General features: G+C 38.3%; 3 protein-coding genes across 9 annotated transcripts in view; 2 read left to right on the top strand and 1 right to left on the bottom strand.

The window, feature by feature from the left end:
- Nucleotides 1-3,812, bottom strand: part of LOC6574238 — a 32,876-nt gene extending 29,064 nt beyond the window's left edge. For 2 of the 6 annotated variants that reach the window (XM_032733807.2, XM_044008380.1), the window contains exons 1-2: nucleotides 3,550-3,812; nucleotides 1,535-2,245 (exon numbers count right to left, since the gene is read on the bottom strand). In XM_032733807.2, the coding sequence (XP_032589698.2) occupies nucleotides 1,535-1,948 (414 nt within the window). In that variant the 5' untranslated portion in view covers nucleotides 1,949-2,245; nucleotides 3,550-3,812. Of the gene's footprint in view, nucleotides 1-1,534; nucleotides 2,246-2,828; nucleotides 2,981-3,549 lie in introns of those variants that run through there. The other 4 variants (XM_044008379.1, XM_044008382.1, XM_044008378.1 and 1 more) reach the window with 4 other exon arrangements.
- A 293-nt stretch (nucleotides 3,813-4,105) lies between these two features.
- LOC6574237 (BUD13 homolog) lies at nucleotides 4,106-6,140 on the top strand. Its single transcript, XM_002000257.4, has one exon. It carries the CDS (start codon nucleotides 4,174-4,176, stop codon nucleotides 6,091-6,093), a length of 1,920 nt encoding a protein of 639 aa, XP_002000293.1. The 5' UTR covers nucleotides 4,106-4,173; the 3' UTR covers nucleotides 6,094-6,140.
- A 278-nt stretch (nucleotides 6,141-6,418) lies between these two features.
- The window catches only part of LOC6574236 (protein CREBRF homolog), a 29,111-nt gene continuing 21,835 nt past the window's right edge, over nucleotides 6,419-13,694 (top strand). Inside the window, exons 1-2 of one of the 2 annotated variants that reach the window (XM_015167336.3) lie at nucleotides 6,419-6,556; nucleotides 13,369-13,433. The gene's annotated coding sequence lies outside the window, so the exon portion shown is untranslated. Of the gene's footprint in view, nucleotides 6,557-12,306; nucleotides 12,520-13,368; nucleotides 13,434-13,694 lie in introns of those variants that run through there. The other variant, XM_044008238.1, reaches the window with a different exon arrangement.

The following is a 13,694-nucleotide window of genomic DNA, read 5'->3' as shown; positions in this document are numbered from 1 at the left end:
AGGACAGAGGGAATAGGGATAGAGTAAGAGGAGTGGATAGGGTGGTAGAAGGTGAACGGCATGGCACGCGATGAGGCTTTATTGCCAAGAATAACAGAAAGGCAAACAAGAAAAATTAGGTGAAACACATAAGAAATAATAGAAATGAGTCCAGTGTAATTTACAGAGAAATACCCTGTAATCTAAATATTTTCACATATTTATATTCAAATCTTCTGTAAATAATATTCTTTTTACATTTAAGTATATATATAATTATCATAGTTCAAAAGTGTAAAGTCGCTAGCAAACAAATTTGCATTCATTAATGTATCTTTAATATTATAAGTCTCATTTTGTTCTACCTACAACGCGAATTTATAAATACTATATATACTTTTAAAGGGTATAAAAACCCATACAAGTGGCTTGAATTTGTAAATAAACGGAAGTAGAGTTACAATATTATTTTTATACAATTATATTTAATATTATATTTAATGATTCATATTTAGAGGAACGAAAATAATAACCAAAAGCGAAAAACTATTTAATGGTATCTTAAATCTAATAAAAAAAATTGTTCTTAGTTTAAGATGTTAATGTGTATTTTTTAACGGTAATTATTTGGAGGTGATTTAACCTTAATTGCATTGCATGTCGCAATTATAAATCATGAATTATGAAATATGATATCATTGAGATATCTCACATATCATTCAATTAACAGCCACAAAGTCAACATCATTATCTACTCTAACTACAAGAATGGCACCAATCTAATGAAATGAAAGAGATGTCAATTGAATTTAAGAGCGCACACACAACAAACGGCAAATGTAAAAGCGAATACGGACAACAGCCACAACAAAACAAAAATTAAAGCTTGCTTGCTTGCTGGCAGAAATCCAAGAAGGAAAATGGCACGTCAAAGGCAGTCAGTCAAATCCCTCATCCAGTCAAACATACATATACACGCACATATATGTTCTTTGGTTCGTGCCGAGTCAGTCACAATGTGCGGCATATAAATCATATTAAAAATTAAACAGAGCAAAGAGAGTGAGAGAGCGGGCGACAGCACCAGCAACGCCAACAATAATAGCATACAGTTTTAGTCAGAGTATCAAAATGCAGTGCAGGCACAAAATTCACGCAATCTCACAGACTCGCTTACATTCGCACACGTATTTATAAACAATACAAGCCAGGCATAAAGTCTCTTAAGGCAAAGCTTTTAAAACATTGCCGCGGCTTTAATTGAAAGGCTTTGAAAAATACAAATTCGCTCTTGCTTCTATTTCATTCTACGTCAATTTGTGTGCAATTGCATTTGCCTTGAGCTCAGATGTCAGATAGAGAGAGCGATGTGCGATTAAGAGAGCTATATTTATAGCAATGCTTGGCTTAAGCGCAATTTATCCGTTATAGTAAATAAGTTTAAGAGCAATTCGATCGATTTTAAGTAGCAGATAGCGAGAAGACAATATGAGTAATATTCTAATTGGACCACCTTTAAACTTTAAAACTAATATTCTTTTGCTTTTTTACTTACATTGAGCATCCAAATGATCATCTCCTCGCGCACAATGTCCATACCGCTGTGTGCACCGCTGAGCGCATAATCCACTGGATTATCACTTTTACGCTGTTGTGTTGCTTCTGACGCAGTTGTGGCTGTTATTGTTGATTTGCGTAGGCGTTGAGTTTTTGTTGATGTCTGCAATTTGGCTGCCTCATCGCTGGCTTCGAACAGGCTGAGCAATTCCATGTCGCCTTTGCAGCAACAGCGACACACGCGCGGCATTTCAAGCAGCTCGTCAACGCTGCTAGCGTCAAATTTGTGAAGTCCGTTATCTCCAGCGGCGACGTCGCGCACATCCTTTGCTGCGTTCATTTGGTCAGCTGTGCCCATTCGAGTGGTGCTGCTGCTATTGCTGTTGCTACGGCGTCGTTTGTTGGCACTCATTTTGTTTGATTTGTTGTTATTGTTTTGGTTCTTTCACTTTTGCGTTATCTGCGCTGTTTTAAAATTTATTTATTTATTTTATTTTATTTTTCCTCTTTTTTCAACTTTGTTTTCCTTTTGCACTTTCTTTCACACGCACGCTTCACATTCACATTAAATATCTTGCGCTCTCTTTCTAGCTTGCTCGCTAAATCACACTCACACGATAGCTGCTGTCGCGCTGCCTTTCTTTACGGCCGCTGCTGTTGCTGATCTGCTGGCGTAACGCGCTTTCGTTTTGACCACGACAGAAAATACCTAAAGCAGTCCGAGGGGGCAAAGATAAACAGATATTCAGATATACTATGTACAATAAAAAATAAAAAAAAAACATTCTTACGCGTCGGTTGCTGCTGGCATGTATGTGTAAGTGTGTGTGTGAGAGCTGGGGGACAAGTTTTGGTTAGTAGGCCAACGGCCGGAAGATTTGGGCTTTAGCGCGATCTCTTTTTTATGGGCTTATTTTACAAGAGAGAAAACATTGAGCACCGTTCATTTTTAGGAGGGGCTAGTTGGTGCGAGTAACGGGCGCCCTTGCTGGCGTTCTAATTATAGCAAATTGCTCTCTTTATGGCAGCATCGCGTGCGTACGCCAAAGTCAAAAATATTTCAATTGGTCAAGAGCCACAGAAAACAGCAGTGCAAGGCACAAATGCAAACGGTAAATATAACGTTTTGAGGTTACTCGCAACTAAATTCAAACATTTAGCAGCAATACATGCCCCAAACCGTGGCTAATTCAAATTTACAATCACACCCACACACACACATGTAAATACGCGTGGGCAGGCAATTAAATTGAAATAAATATAAAATTGAAATAGATATAAAATCAACCGACACACACAACTGTAAATACTCAGGAGGCAACTGAATTTTTATTTCTTTCTGGCGGCACACGAGATTTATTTAATTTCCTAATATTGCGCGAGATATCCGCATTGACTCAACGGCACGAACTGCGCCCGGTGCGTGCTGCTTTCAAACTGAGAATAGTCCAAGTAGATCCCAACTCAAGTGCTGCACGTTCAAATCAAAATCTCACGCTCTCATGCGCTCGCTTTTGCTCTCTCAAAGTGAGAAAGCGAGTGAGAGAGAGAGAGCGCGAGCGCACGTCTTGCATGTGCGTGTGTGTGTTTGTGTGTCGGGCCCGCACTGACTGGGAGAGCAAGTAGCCCGCACATACCGCAATAAATTTCACTTTAAATGCCGATTGCAAGCTGGATTCATTGAAAAATAACTGCAAATCACGCAAAAAGGGACATCATGTCAGGTCTTTTAGGCTTTATTTTCTTTTTGCAGGTCGTTTTGTTTTTCATGCCACTCAAGCAAGCAAAAGTACGGGATTAACGCTCTGTTTTTGTTTACCTCCGTTTTAGTATCGAAATTCGTGGTCTCTCGTTTATCTTGTCAAGTGCTTTGCTTGTCTGTACGTAGCACAAAATAGGGTTCGTTGAAAATATAAAAAGAACTTAACATTCATATTTGTGCGCTCGATTGACTATGTCTATACTACATAACATTATTCTTTCATAATTTTTAACTTTCCGTAAAATACTTACACTTGTCAATAAAAAACAAATATTAAAAAAATTGTCGACGCCACCGCCTCAGCGGCGGCGTTTATATTTTCACTCCGATTCAACTATAGCTTCTTAATTGCCGTTAGCTGGGCGCTCAAATTAAAAAAAAGAAAGTGAATAAGAGGAACAACACTCATTTTCGTTTAATTTGATTCTTGTATTATTTAAATTGTCAAATTTATAGTGGCGCACGAAAAAGAATTAGGATATCGTTGGTGGTGTGACCGAACTGGAGATAGTTAAAAAAAACCATATGTTTTCTTGGGAGATACCAAAACATGCAGCAATTTAACATGTGTTAAATACTTCGCGTTGCCAATTGCTTTAAATACACATACATATCGTTTAAAATGCGTGGTTTCTCATTTAATTTTTTACATTTTAATTTTATAATTTTCCACGTTACTTAAATAAAATTAAATTAAAACCATATTTATAACTGTAAATAATTATAATAACATATTTAACTACATTTCAATATTATTTAAATTTGTAGGGTAAGCGATTATTTTCAATCGACTAGTTGGGTTCTTCGTGACTATCGATAGGCATTCAGCCAGCTGCTTGAACGTTTTGGCTTGTTGATAAAAAATAAAGTGGAAAATGTCTCAGCAAAATGCGAAATTAATCAATCAAAAGGAATATTTGAAGAAATATTTGTCGGGTGACAAGGAAAAGAAGAAGAAAAAGAAGGAAAAGAAACAAAAAAAGTTAGCACATGCTAAAGTCAAAATCATCGACGATGATGACTATGATGCAAATCAGGAGGAAATTGACGAGGACTTGTTGTTGGGCGGCGAAGATGCACCACAAATCGTGGGTGAATACATCGAGGAGAATCCCGACGCCATGCGCAGCAAATGGCGCAACATTGCCGTTAAGGATGAGCCGAAAACAGAAGCCGAGGAAAACGGCATCAAGCAAGAGCCGGCTAGTGAGAAGGAGGAGGCGTCTTTATGGGGTCGAAAAGCGTCAACTGTGAAGATCAAACAGGAGCCGGAGCTGCCTATAAAAATCAAATTGGAGAAGCGCAGCAACAGTCGAGAGTTGAGCCCGACGAGGCGCAGCCCGCTCAGAGAGCATCTTTATTCGGATCAGAGCCCAACCCGAAGAAGACGAAGTGATGAAGAAAAGCCGAACAAGCGAGAGCGTAATGTGGATCAATCGCCACCCAGAAGAAGAAAAAATGATGATCAAAGCCCTCCCAGGAGGAGAAGAGATGATCAAAGTCCACCTAGGAGGATAAAAGGAGATGACGATGATCAAAGCCCACCCAGAAACAGACGAGATGATAATCAAAGCCCACCTAGGAGAAAAAAACGAGATAATCATGACAAAAGTCCACCCAGTAGGAGACGAGATGATGATCATAGCCCGCCTAGGAGGAAAAAACGAGATGATGATGATCAAAGCCCGCCCAGGAGACGTTTCAATGCAGACCAGTCTCCACCTCGAAGAAGAAAGGACGCTGATAAAAGCCCGCCCAGGCGAGTGCGTAATACGGATCAAAGTCCGCCCAGAAGAAGAAGGGATTCGGATCAAAGCCCGCCCAGAAGAAGAAAGGACTCAGATCAAAGCCCGCCCAGAAAAAGAAGGAGTTCGGATCAAAGCCCTCCAATAAAAAGAAGGGATTCGGATCAAAGCCCACCCAGAAGACGCCAAGCAGACTTGAAACAACACAAAAATCGACGAGATTCCGATCAATCTCCGCCCAGACAGAAAAGAAATTCTGATCAAAGTCCACCTAGACGACGTCGATCCGGCAGCCGAGATCGAAGTCGAGCGTCGCCAGGGCGAATCAAAAAGGAGGAACGCAAAAGCCGCTGGGCCAAGGAGGAGCCCGCTCGAACTCCATCACCGCCGCCAACGCACAAGCCGAAAGGCCAAACACAGATGCGAACGCTGGATGGCAAAAAGGCGGGTTTGCAGGATGCTCAATCCTTGAAAATCGAAACGGATGAGCGACGGCGCGAGGAGCGACGCATGTTCGAGCAGATGTCCAGTGAGGTGTCTGGACGGGATGCGGAGGTGCAGATGCGCAGCACGGGTCGGCGTGGACGACGCGCGCGCGACGCTGCCGCTGAGGATCCAGTGGAACGCCAGCGCAAGGAGGAACACGAGGAGAAGAAGAAGCAGCTCTACGATCGCTGGGGCAAAGGACTCAAGCAGCTGGAGGACCAGAAGGTAAGGCATGCGGAAATGGTGCACGAGGCGTCAAAGCCTGTGGCCCGCTATGCCAATGATGAAGACTTGGAGCGTCATCTGCGCGAGCAGGAACATGCAGACGATCCCATGCTAGAGTACATGCGGCAGAAGCGCAAGAAACAGGAACAGCATTCCGATAAACCTGTCCTGCCCGTGTACGAGGGCAGTTATCCGGAGAATCGCTATGGCATACGGCCCGGCTATCGCTGGGATGGTGTGGATCGATCGAATGGGTATGAGCAGCGCTGGTTCGACAAACAGAATGAGCGACGAGCGGTGCAGGACGAAGCCTACAAGTACAGCGTCGAGGACATGTAAAGCATTCTTGCATTTAATTATTGAAATAAATATTTGTGTACAAAATTGTCATCGATTATTTTGTATATGCTAAAAAATCGCGCAATTGCAATGCAGCGTTGTAAAGCAAAGAATTCTATTCGAGTCATTTTCCAAAACAACCTTAATAATATATTTTTGTCGAGAAGAAATTTAAATATCTCTGTTTATAATAAAAAATATATATAATATTTCGATACCATATTCATATCTCTTTTTGCGCTGCTTTACAGCACTGCTTGCACTGTGCGCGCGCGCTAAATGCAACCCTGTGTGTAGAATATCAAAGCAAAAGCGAATGGTAAACTAGTTAAATAGTCTTCAACAACACCTGCGTGCGATTGCCCAAAGAATTCTTGGAAAAACAAAACGAAAGCTACATAGTTTACAATAAAAATTTGTGTGTATTTCGTGCAAGTGCAAGTCTTCTTTAAACGGCAACTGGGTAAGCACTCTGTTAATAATAAATAAAGTGTATGCATATTTTTGTATACATATACTAGATATGTAAAATACTTTGTGCTTGGTACAAAGAACAAAGCGTAACGTAATTTGGTGTCAAAACAAGAGTGTGTGCGTCTGGTTGTATGCCCCGCCCCCGCTCATTAACATAAAACGTTTGTCATCAAATGAAAAACTAAAAGGAAGCACAACAACAAAAATTGACTGCTCGGCAAAACGTGTTGTTGCTTGCATTTTTTTTTTACACAAGCGACTGGTTGCATTGTGTTATTTGTTGTCATTGTGGTGTGTATGTGTGTGTGTAGGATTCTGCTGCTTCAATTGCAACCTTCACCATGGCAACCAGTCGGTCAGTCAGCCGTTGTAAACCTGTTATTTGTTGTTGCTCTAGCTGTTGTTTATTGTGATTAGCTGTTGCTTGCTACACATTTTTATGGTCGCGCAAATTGGCGCGAAAACTTTGCCAGCTGCAAAATGTGTGCCAAACGCTGTAGCTTGCATGCTGCATGCCTCACTTATACATGCAGATGCATGTACATACATATGTATGCTCTCTCTCTCTTTCTGTGGTTTTCTCTATCTTGCCCTCTGTTTGACACACTTCCGCAGATAGCATTCATTTAAAGCACTGGGCTCACCCTCCTACAACTTAATGACTTCGTGCGTGCGAGCGAGATGCATATGCTTTGTACTTATTTGCATATTCTTGATCTTCGCCTTGTGCAGTAAAGAGAGCGAATTAACGAGCATTGACTCTCTGAGCGACATTTCCGCTAGACTTTGGTTAATTGCTCTTCGCTGTTGTCTGATTAAAAAGAGAAAGAAGCGAAATTTTATTCATTAGTTCATCAGCTTAAGTTGTAGAACTGCATTTTAGCAAAATCAGGTATAAATATGTACATATGTAGTAAATCGTTCAGTAATTTTAGTTCAATTGTGTCGGTTCTTTGTCTGAGTCTTAAGAGCTGAATATCTAAATAAATGGATCAGTATCTAATTAATTTAAATGAAAGTTTCACCTACCTTCAGACGCATTAGACGTTTCCCTTTAATTAAAGCTCTTATCTCAGCTTGAAGTTTTGAAGCTTTTAGTTAGTTAGTTTGTGGTATTAACTATCTATTAAAAAAAAAAAAAAATGATAATTATTTTTTGCAAGTACCTGTAATCTTTTTATCTTCTTATCTTTTATAAGAGACTTGTATCTCCATGTGCTCAGTGTGTATATCTTAGATCATCTTATCTGGCAAAAAAATCCCTGAATACATTCACTATTCAAATAATGGGGATAAATAAAAATTTCGCCGCTATTTGCTTGTTTACTTAAATTCTTCAATCCTGAAGTGAAGCTTTTTACTGTACACACATTTGTCTAATGATCGCCATTTTCCAAAAGCTCCGATCCAAAAAGCTCGCTGCTGTTGCTGCCGCTGCCTCCACAACGCAGGTCCAATCATCCCCCAGCATCCAAGTGTGTGTGTGTGTAATTGTGATTTACTCATTCATGTTATGGTTCGCTAACTTGTGCACCCTTGCCTCCCCTCAGAGTGAAGCTTAACCTGAACCACAACCCTTGTCCTTCGGTACTTCGACTTCAATGTCTTGCCCTGGCTTCACGGTTTTAGGGTGCTTCCAAGGACCCAGTGACATTGTAATGGCTTAGACATTTACACGCATCTCATGCTGTGCCGTGTGCGTGTGTATAAGTCTGCAGCCCTTACATGACTGTTTGCCTTGAGGGGTTGATTTGCTTTTGGCACTGAGTGTAAATATGCTGTGTGGCCTTCCATTCAAGACGGTCGGCGTTTTTTTTAAAGCGTTTTTTAATTCCTTTACATGCCTACAAGTACAGCAAGTTATTCAAACGCCTTTTGTTCCACGTAGTTTGTTGAAAAGAATTCTCGTTTCGTTTACCACGTGCTTCCAAGTGGCGTATACGAGGGGTTGATCGTGAGGGAATTCAATTGGAGAAGTTACGTGCGAAAAATCTTCCAGTTATTCCAATAAGCTTTGGGTATCACGAGAAAAAATGTTTCTTAACCAAAAAAAATCTCATTTAGATCTAATCACTCTATTTTTATATAAAGCAATACTTGAATATGTTTCTATATTAATAAATCTTTTTTGTCCCCTATCTCTGTAGCTAGCTTAACTTAGTTATCAAATACTCCCTGCTAGGCCTAGCTAACATTTGGAAAACAATAGCATTTTCCTAATTTCCATTGGCTGCCCATCTGGCTGGGAACAATGGCATTAGGTAAAAGCGCCCCTGGTGCCAAACTACTTTCATGTGGTTCCTTTTTCTAATTTAAGAAAAACATAAGGTACTTCTTTCCTTTTTTTTTGGAACCAGTTCTGCTAATTTGTGCACACGTGCAATTTTCAGCGTCTGTAACTGGACGAAAACAAAAGGTCCTGCAAACAAAAGGATCCAGCTGGAACCGGTTGCCTGGGGGCAGGAAGTGTTAGGTTCAAAATGCCGCCAGCCACTGACACTGCAAATTAATGTTAATTTTTGGGTAGCAATAGATAAAAAAAAAATGCATATATACATATAAATACTGACAACTTTCTTTTTGTTTTGTAAGAAAAGTTTTTCTTAATTTATCTTCAATGTAATTGGAAGCTTGTTAGAAGATTTGAAAAATGTTGGAAGAGCTAAGTTCAAGTGGTTCCTAGATGATTTGCCAGAAATGTTAAGCCGGGTGAAAGTTCAAATTGGTTAAAGTTCAGCTGTAACGAGTTTCAAACTCTATTGAGCTTTAGAAAACTTGAGTTTAGCTAAGGCGAGAGTTCTTGGTTTTTGAATATAAAAATGTGATTTTTATATTTTACAATTTCAACTGAACTATCTATAGTTCCAGTTCTCTTTGTATTTTATAAATAAATTCATCTTTAAGGATCTAAGTTATATTTTGCTTGCAAAACTATAAACGAAATAGTTTTGATGACTAATGTAATTATAGTTTAAATATTTAGCTTCTAAAACTTAAAAAATAAATGAGTCAAATGTAATTTGAAGACTCGTTGATATTCCTTGACTCTTTATCAATGGGAGGGTTACGAATTGTTCGCTGTGTTTATTTCTTTTAATCGAAATTATGTATGCACCGTAAAATCGATTGAAGAACCTCTTTCAATTCAATTGAAAACAGTTTATAAATCATCGACGTCATTTGCAACTCTCGAGCATGGGGGAAATTGACTTGAGGAACTCTCCACTGTGGGTTTGCCGCATCCAATTCCCGTCTGGGTTGGCCTGTAAGCCACCCTTAGGGAATTTTCCTACTGGCAAATCCATTTCAATTATTATGAAAATTTTGTATTTACATTTCTATTGAAATGAATTGCTCAGGGAGGGAGTCTTATGGACGCGAGTTTTTAGGGAAAAGCGCACCTAAATCCACATATTCACGTAAATCGCTTGAACGTGAAAAATTGGAGAAACATAAAAGTAACATAAAACTAAAGCCGAAATAGGGTTGACTCAACTTTTTTGATTGTCTTTGCCATTGTATCTGAAACTTGGGAGATCCTCCGCAGCTCGATTTGGATTTCCTCTTGCGTCTCTGCTTCGCCGACAGTGGGACAGAAGTTAATGTTTTTATATGTGAAGCGCTTTTGTTCGGCCAAACTGGAACTGGAACTCGAACGCGAATCGGCATAAAGCATTCGAGGTACAATCATAATAATAATCCCAGTTCCTAAAGATGCCCTGCCCCGAATGTATCTAGGGCAACGGGTTGTCTTGTTAACCATTGTTCGCACAGCTCCTGCTCAGTGAGACTTAAACGCTAGAGAACAATTGTCCTCCAGCTGACACACACACACACACACACAGACACACGCACGCTGTTCAATAGTCGGCGAGGGGTAGAAAGCTAGCAAGAAGATGCTTCATTAATTTCGAGGAATCCAATTTAATGCCCAGTCATGTGATATCATGTGAATTGGGAAGGCTCCCTAGCCACTTATGACTTAATATTGATTAGGCAAGACTTTATTAGATTTGTGCAATCTAATCGAATCTACTCTTACTTCATGTATAGCATAGTGTTAGTCACATGGAATTTTGTTAAGCTATTCCAGTGACTCGGATAAGTCATTATGTAATACATATTTAGCGATATTTATAATATATATCCTTATTAATAGCAGGTTGATAGCACTGAATCTGAATCTGAATAAGCAAGATCAATATACCCAAAATATTTCTTTTAAATTTAACAAAATATACAAAAAGTTTACAAATGTTTAGCTGGATCAGCTTAAATATCTTTGAAATGTCTCAAAAATATGTCATATACAGGACATAGATATCATTTATATAATTAATTCAGCAGACATTTCAAGTTTATGGTTTTATCTATGATCCATGTCTTATTCTCATATCATCCTCCCGCTTCAGAAGTAACCCTCTATTCGCTGTCATTTTCGCTCAACCGAGAAGCAAAACACTAACAGAAATTGGCAAGTTTTACTGTACTTTGGTGTGGTCTATGAGTTGCTTCTATAAACGTGAGTAATAAATGCTGCAGTTATAAAAAAAAAGGAGTCCTGTTGTCAAGCACACGCGATTACTCACTCGCTTATACTCAGTGAACTTTACGCCGGGAACTTCAGCCGCCGGCGCTTACCACCCCGCGACGTTTGCTGGCGAAACACGTTGGTTAAATCGACTCAAAACAGAAGAATCAAATAAAAATTTACGTTCGGCTGCTACTGACTTCATGATACTCGTCTACAATCCGAAAATAGGCTAGAAATTAATTTTTCCTGCTTTCAATTTGACTTAATGATTGTAAATATTGATGATTATCGGTTTAAATCTAAAGAAAATAAAGTCTTCATGGAATTTCCAAATTATAAAGAAGCTCAAAAATATTTCCCTAAATATGTTCTATTACTTATTTTCAAATAGCTTAGGACTAAATGAATCTACGCGCTTGGGCTCGTGAACGTGCATATAATAGCCGAAAGATTTGGCAATGCCATTGAAGGAAACCAGAAGGCAAACATTTAAGAGACATTTTGGGGTTAGTTTGTGTTCCTCAAGATTTTCCCTTTGTTGACATGCCCTAACTTAAAAAGGTATTTCAATTGTGTACCTTATTTTGTTACTGACAGATAGAGGTTGCTGAATTTTCCATGAAATATATATATAGAGAATCAAAATATTTGAAGCCGAGTATGTTTTAAATATCATTAAATTAGTAAATCCATTTATATTAACTAAAAGTAAATCAGATCATATTTATTTTTGCTAAATATGAATAAAATTTGTTGTATAAAAATTATTTGTAATTAAATAAAAACTATATTTTTAAGGATATATACATATATAATATACAAAATATATTTTATCTTTTCTATGTGGAAGGGAATTTAAATTTCGTTATGTTGAGCACAACTCCTTTCAAGTTTTCTCTATTATCTTCGCGTCCCCTGCCAGGATATGCGAAGATACACATTATAAAAATTTTCTTCAGCTCTATGCTAGCTAGGTGGTGGTGATGGTGGTGTTCTTCCTGCTGCTGCTGCTATTCCTGTTGGCGTGGTGGTGGCTGTGAGTTCCAATCCGCCCCGACACCGCCAACAAATCCAACAGGAGCGTCGCATCCAGTGTGGTTCTCTCTCTCTCTATTCAGTTCTGTGTCTCGCTCTCTATTTGGGTTTTCGGGCATTCCATCGGTACACACTGACACAGTTATCGAGTGCAATTCGGACAGGTCGGTTGTGTTTTCTCTCGGTTCGCGTCGCGCATAATTCGTTGTTCGTATTTCGTCTTTTATATTCCGGGCTTAGCTCTTTAATCAGTTTATTGTTGTTTGTTAAATCCTTTCGATAGTTATTTCGAGCATCTTATAAAGCTGTAGATCTGCACTCGCTTGACTCATCGCTCTTTGCATCGTTTGCACTGTGAAATCTTTTGTTGTATTTATTTTTGGGTAAGTTCAAGCGTGTAATTCCTTGATCTCTGGACCTCAACACTCTAAGTGCCGTACATTAATTACTTGTCAGATCATGAACTTGTCTCTATATATAATGTGTACATGTATGTGTATATAGACATAGACCGCTTCACTGTGCTTTGTTGCAAGTGCAGACACACAGTAGGAGATACATTTTATATCTTTTATATGCACATGCAGTTGCTCTTTGTGTCTCGCCTTGGATTTGTTATATTTCAACAACTTCCGCATTTTCAAACATATAGAAAACATATAGACGACGGCCGCTGTTGCTGCTACTAAAGTCGACAAGTCAGCAAGTCGTCTGCAATCAATGAACCGAGACCCACACAAGTTTTTCAGTACAAATATCGCAATTGAATGCATATTTACGTACATTATATTAACATTAAGCATGCTAAGAACTACGATACGACTCTCGTATACCCTCACTATATCATATCATAGATATGTACTCCACTAGACATCATCTATTGTTTATTAAAGACTTGACTAAAAAAATAAGATATATGTATAATAAATCTATAAATAAAAATTATTTATGGGAATTTATTTTTATAGATGAAAAGCTTTAAAAAAAAGAAAATTTTTTTTTTTTTTTTTTAAATTCATTCAATTCAATTCAAACTTATATATAATTCATTTCATTTCATTCAATGTCCTCAAGTCTAATATACCTCTTCCCAAACGTTTTTGGTACGGGTGTGCTCATATAAATATTTTTTTTTCAGTTTCGAGTCTCTAATATTTATTTTATATCTTACATATTTCACGCATACATTTTGTATAATATATATCTCTTTGTTGCTTATTTTTCATGTGCAGTTACGTATTCTTCTTAAGAAATTACTTGAATATGCTATTCTTGTAGTAACCGGCTACTGAAAAAGGTGAGTGATATAGCATAAGAAATCCTATAGATTATAAAAAAAATCTAAGATTTTCATTGTGAATGGTTGATAGAAGTTTTTTTTTTTTTTTTTTTTTTTTTTTTTTGAGTAGCTGTCACTCTTATCTGAACGTATTGCTTATCTTGAAAAAAAATTAGAACTGAATAACAAAAAAACCTTTTTTAGAATATTATTGTACTGTAAATCAAGTACAGAAATGAAATTAGATAGCAAATAATATTCTCTATATAAAATAATTCT

This window comes from Drosophila mojavensis, unplaced genomic scaffold, assembly GCF_018153725.1.
Source record: "Drosophila mojavensis isolate 15081-1352.22 unplaced genomic scaffold, ASM1815372v1 contig_277, whole genome shotgun sequence".
Lineage (NCBI taxonomy): Eukaryota > Metazoa > Arthropoda > Insecta > Diptera > Drosophilidae > Drosophila > Drosophila mojavensis.
This window is presented reverse-complemented; position numbering and strand designations above follow the sequence as displayed.